Source organism: Protopterus annectens, chromosome 6.part0 (genome assembly GCF_019279795.1).
Source record: "Protopterus annectens isolate FY-2018-M chromosome 6.part0, PAN1.0, whole genome shotgun sequence".
In the NCBI taxonomy this organism is placed as follows: domain Eukaryota; kingdom Metazoa; phylum Chordata; order Ceratodontiformes; family Protopteridae; genus Protopterus; species Protopterus annectens.
In genome coordinates this window covers 1,847,009,820-1,847,015,819 of record NC_056737.1, presented here as the reverse complement: position 1 = coordinate 1,847,015,819, position 6,000 = coordinate 1,847,009,820, and the positions used below count along the sequence as shown (strand labels likewise).

Sequence of the window (6,000 nt, the reverse complement as noted above, 5' to 3'; positions counted from 1 at the left end):
CTATAATAATGGTCATTCTTTTTCTAATTTGTGTTATCAGTATTGGCCGACTACATCCCACCATATTTCCTCAAAAAAAAAAAAGTTAATACATTTTAGAAGTATACATTCATAATAATAAGCGACTTATCAGCGTCCTACTGTAAAATGCATCACTACATGCTACTCGTGTCTTGCATTGTATTTTCAGCTAACTTGTCTCACGTGATGTAGTGGTACACAGGAGTGTGCTGGTGCTATGACCACGAGAGATTGTTTTTATGTTTCAGAAACAGTGTGAGAGGAGTTTCGTTGACGTCGCGGTCGTAGGTTGGCTACTTTTTCAATTGTGGTGTAAATCATAAGTAATATTGCGAGATCCGTCAGAGGCACCATGTATATGTAATATGTCGACGCCTGATAACCTTAATTGTGATGGTAGACTAAGTCTGTTGGATTTCTTAACAAGTTGCTGAGCTTATAAGTTGGAAAACACTGGACGTGTCAAAGGTTTACAAGGATACGGGAATTATGTAAGTTTCAATTAAGTGTATATGTATATATATATATATATATTTTATAAATGATGAGCAGATGTGCTTTTGTCCCATTAAACGTACCCCATTCAGCCACTGGGTCAAGTTAGTGAGACAGCAATGTTTGCTGTTATCAACGTGTCGCACTTTTTTAACTAATAGGATATGAAGGCTGTTGTTGGGGAAACGTTGACTGCCCAGTGAAGCGAGATTTATTTGCAGGTGTGTTGATGTAGTGCTCTATGTCGAACTGTCACTTTCAGCAGAAAAAAAGACAAGTGGAACTTGTCTTATTAGTGCGACAGTACATAGAAGTACGTAGCTTCTGTCATTAAATCAGGTGACTGAGTTATTCCATGAAGTATTTGTTGCTTTCAGCATTTGTTTTAACTTTGCGCAAGGTTATTAAACTAAAGGAAAGTGTTAAATTAACAAGCTTGTGTTGTCATTGTTATTGTATGTTTTTTTGCTGTAATGATTAGGGATCATTGCCGGTGCCAAGCGTATCTCTCAAGTTTACCTCATTTTGAAGAACGTTGCACGTTTATAGTCCTAAAAAGTCCACGTTCCTCGTAGTTCCACATTAAAAGGATATGTCACACATTGAACGTTAAGAATATTTGTAATTGATATCCATGGTAAATTATAGTGACTGATAATGGAGAACACTGGACTGAGTGTAACTCGAGTCTGAATATTAGTGTGAGCGAGGCACGCTCGGTACAAATTTCTCCATTATCGTCTAGCACTCAAACTCTTGCCTCCAATCTCCAGAAACAGTCAAGAGCACTTTTTGAAGTATCAGTTGTATTATCTTGGAAATTTGAAGAAGTAAGATAACCTTAATCAGTTGACAGATAATTGCAGTTATCCTTTCAGTAGTCCACAACCTTTTATCCCACAAAAGTAATTTGGTGAGATGGTGCAACATTTTGAGACAAAGCCAAAACAGATAAGAGATATGGTTATAGATATGTGCACAAAAATAAAGATTGCAGCTTCAACCATGGATAAGCTTTGTAACTGTAACTTCTGAATGCTGGGGGAAGTTATCCAAGATTTGCAAATATAAAGGTTCAAAGTAAAAAAAAAAATCTGAAGTTGTTAATCTTCTTCCTATTCATCACTGATGGGTATGGTTCCGCGCCCTCGGAACCGAGTCGGCCTTATACCAAGCTTGCGTGCACCAAAAACTCTCACGCTAAGCTGCTACCCACAATGCCCTTTGCTCAGTTACCTCAGATCTCGTTTGCTGCACAGCCATATAGCAATGTTTCACCAAGCTCTCCAGTTAAGTGATTTATCTTATACATTTACAAGTTTTTGTAAAAGTTTTTTCTTGTTTATAGTTTGTTCTTTGATATCTCTATATTCTCATCTCTTCTTTTGTACCATTGTTGGTATTTTTGAACTTTCTAACCTTGTGGTATCTTATTACCATTGTTGGTATTTCCTCTCTCTTTACTTCTTCATTTCCTCCACTTTCCTCCCTCTTTCCCTTTTGTGTGAGAGTGTGTTTTGTTATGTCTGAGAAGGGAACTACGGGGTTTAAACTCTGCTCTTCTTGCAGTGGTAAACTTCCGAATAGCGACCTTCATGAAGAGTATGTGTACTGTTTGGGGGTTCCGCATTTGTCGGCGAAACCCCCGTGTGGTATTTATGCTAGCTTCAGTCAGCAGACGCTGAATGAACATCAGAATAAATTGATTTTGAAGGGCCTGCTTGCTTCACCTTTTTCAGAGGCTATTTCTGCCACAGAGGGCTCATCCCCTTCTTCTGTGGACAAGAAACGTCCTCGCTCAGACCCTTCTTCAGTGGGCACTCCCCACTAAGCACAAGGTTGAAAAGTCTTCCTCAGAGCACCGTACTGCCTCCTCGGTTCCAAGCTTGGCCCCAGCGAAGTTTACTGAGGTCGCCTCATCGGCGCCTACCCCGCCACCGACGACTATGGCACCATCTACTACCTCGGTTCCGATCAGTTTGTCTGTCTCTGTCTGGGCACTGATGTCTCCCACTTCCGCTCTGATGTCGGTTCTGACAACTTCGGAGCCGTTTTGACATCCACCCCTGTTGTGACTTCGGCTCTGAGCCCGTTCAAGGCTACAACCATACAGTTGTTGCCGGTTTCTAAATTGGAATCATCAGTGCTGTTTTATGATACACTACAGACCCGATACTCATCATCTGTCAACCCGTTTGCCGGACAAGCCTGCAGCCCCTTTTTGGACCAGCCTGATTACCCCTCAGGGGCATAGGTGAGATCCACCAGGAGCCTCTCAGAATTGGATGTGCTCTGCCTTTTTGACCAGCTGCTGACCGCCAGGGGAATTTCAGATTTGCCTAGACCCTATCCCACCCCAGGCTTTGGGTCTATTACTCCAGTGACCCCTACTTACTCTCCTCCCTTGGATCCTTTGGTTCCAAGGCTCATATATCCAATGTTTTCTAGAGGACCCCCTTCTTTGGCACAGACAATAGTGTCTGAGGCCCCGAGGCCCTTTTGAGTGTTGGTTCTGTCAGAACCCACCCTCCCTCAGTCTCATGCTTGGGGGGGTTGAACCTCCAGTTCCGGTATCAGTTCAGACTGTGTTGTTGGTCCCGACTTCGATCCAAGGGTGACTACAGCTCCGAGTTTGCTTGAGGCTCCGTCCCCGGGGGCAGACCGTGTGGAGTGGGGTGTGACCCCGGTTCCGATTTTGTCTTCTTCAGTTCTGGGCTCCTACTTCTCTTCGGGCAGACCCGCTTTCCAGGTGATGGAGAGGGTACTTACTTCTAGCAATCATCCTACGTTGGTTATCCCCCCAGTTCCTTCTGAGCCGCAGCTGTCAAAGGGCCACCCCCCCAGGATTCCGAGAGCAAAAAGCCCAGGAACCCCCTGTCCAGGGTATTTCCCTTTGAGTCTTCTTAGGATACTCCCATTGAAGAACCCCCTCGGAAATGGGTGTATAAGAGGAAACACATAGACTCCCTAGAGGAGCCTCTCACGGAAGATACGGACTACGATGATGGGGAAGGATCCTCATGGTCACCCCCTGACGATGTCTCCTTTGGAGACATCATGGAAATCTTGAAACAGAGGGGTAACTGGAAGCCCTCCAATCCTTTTTCTGAGGAATCCGTATTCCAGCAGGCCTTTCGCTCTCGACCCTCTACTTCCTGGGTGACCCCTACCCGCCGATGAGTTGGTTAAGCTCATCGTGCAGCGGGCATGGAAGAACCCGGACTCCATTGAGGCCATCCACAGGAGATCAGACAAGGTACTCTTCCCTCCAGAGGATCAACCCCATTGGTCTAGAGGTTTGCCAGTGGATGCTGTGGTGGTGGTGGCAGACACAAAAAAGGACCTTGCAGAAGAGAGTCCTGCTGTTCACCCACCCAACAGGGAGTCCTGGGCAGTGTACAGGTTAGGGAAGCAAGTTTTTGCATCAGTGACCTTTGCAGTTAGGTCTCTGAACTTTTTGGCACATTTTACGAGGCTCCAGAGAGATCTTCTCTCCAAACTCTCTGGAACCCTCGCGGGCCAAGTATTGGATGGAGCATGAGATAAAGTTGCTTCTCAACTTGCCACCCTAGAATCAATATCCAATTCATCCATGAGGTTGCTGTCACACGCAACCAAAGGAGCAGCTAGAGCTGCGGGTGCAAACGTAGTCATGAGACGCCACGCCTGGATGTGCATTTGTGACCTCGCGGACTCCTTCAAGTCTTCCATTTTAAATGCCCTTATCGAACCATCAGGTCTGTTCGGTGCTAAGGTCAAGGATACATTAGCCAGGTGCAAGCAAGATGGGAATACCTTGTCTGCCATTGGCCTACGCTTTTCCAAACCTCAGCGTTCCTTCTCCAGGAATCAGAGGAGCGGGAAGATGTGGCACAAAAAGTCTCAAGGTCCTTTCCGAGACGCACGTGGTGAGGACTCCTCCAGAGGCAGAGGGGGGTTCCAATAATGGAAGACGCCCCCTTTGGGGCAGAGGGGGTCCCCAGAACCAGGGCTCCAGAGATTCCTTCTCAGGTAGACCGTATCAGCGCTCCTGAGGCGCTGCCCGATTGCTTTCCTCTGGAAGCAGTCGGGACACATTTTTCTCTATACCAAGCTGCCTGGCTCTCTATTACAAACGATCAGTGGGTGCAAAGAGTCATTACCAGAAGCTACCATATTCCCCTAATATTTTATCCAAGACCTCCGAAATCCCTTCCCGATGTTCCACCCAGTCAAAGGGAGGAGGCAGCTTCCGAAATACGAAAGCTATGTCAAAAACGAGCCATCCAACAAGTCCCCCTAGATCAGTGCGGATCAGGGTTCTACTCAAGATTCTTTTTGGTGCCAAAGAAAACAGGGGACTTGTAGGCCCATTCTGGATCTCAGCCAACTAAACCAATTGGCAGTTCAGACCAAATTCTGCATGGTCACAATTCAAACCATCCTTACCTTTCTGCGGGAGGGTGTGTGGATGTGCTCATTAGATCTCCAGGATGCGTATTACCACATCAAGCTGGACAAGTGCTCCAGGAGCCTCCTTTGCTTCCGGTTGAGAGCCAATCACTACCAATTCAGTGCTTTGTCTTTCGGTCTCTCGACGGCCCCTAGAATATTCATGAAATGCCTTGCAGTGGTAACAGCTCATCTGAGACTTCAGGGATTCCAGGTGTTTCTGTACCTAGACAATTGGCTCCTCTCCGCCCCCACCAAGCGTCTTCTGGTCAGGGCCCTCTGCTACACCCTGGTTCTAGTGGAGTTACTGGGCATCACCATACATTGGGAGAAATCCAACCTTCAGCCCGTATAACAACTGGAATTCATAGGGGCAATATTAAACACTCAGTCAAGCCTGATCTCACTTCCTCTTCACAGGCTTCAGAAACTAAGGGCACAAATTCAAGTGATACTCTGTTGAAGAAAGATGTCTGCAAGGGAAGTTCTCCAAGCCTTGGGGTCTATGGCTGCAGCCATCCCTGTTGTTCCCTTATCCAGACTGCACATGAGATTACTACAATGGCTCCTTCAGGCCCAGTGGATTCCCAATCTTCACCCCCTGAGCTCACAGATTCTCATCACCAACACTTGCAAACAAGATTTCCTCTGGTGGATGAGTACAGATGAAAATCTTTGGTGTCGCCCCTTCCAGGCTCCCCAGCCCAGCGCCACTGTGACCACGGATGCTTCCCTGATGGGGTGGGGGGGCCACTTTCAGGGTAAGTCAGTCCAAGGCACGTGGTCCGATGTAGAGGTCAACTTGCATATCAGTGTCCTGGAGTTAAGAGTAGTGCTATTGGCATTGCAAGCTTTTCATCTGCTCCTTCCATTCAGAATGATTGCTGTCCAGTCGGACAAAATGTCCATGGTCTGGTACATAAAAAGCGAGGGACCAAATCCTACCCTGTATGTCGCGAAGCCATGAGAATCTGGCAGTGGGCGATAGCTTCCAACCGCTTCTGGATCACAACGCATATCCCAGGGAACTCCATCGTGATTGCGGACAGGCTG

At 46.6% G+C, this 6,000-nt stretch overlaps 1 protein-coding gene across 3 annotated transcripts in view; it reads left to right on the top strand.

Annotated features, from left to right (window-relative positions):
* The first annotated feature begins 200 nt into the window (after positions 1-200).
* The window catches only part of STAT4 (signal transducer and activator of transcription 4), a 3,571,511-nt gene continuing 3,565,711 nt past the window's right edge, over positions 201-6,000 (top strand). For all 3 annotated transcript variants that reach the window (XM_044075198.1, XM_044075197.1, XM_044075196.1), the window contains exon 1: positions 201-512. In XM_044075198.1, the coding sequence (XP_043931133.1) occupies positions 511-512 (2 nt within the window). In that variant the 5' untranslated portion in view covers positions 201-510. The remainder of the gene's footprint in view (positions 513-6,000) is intronic.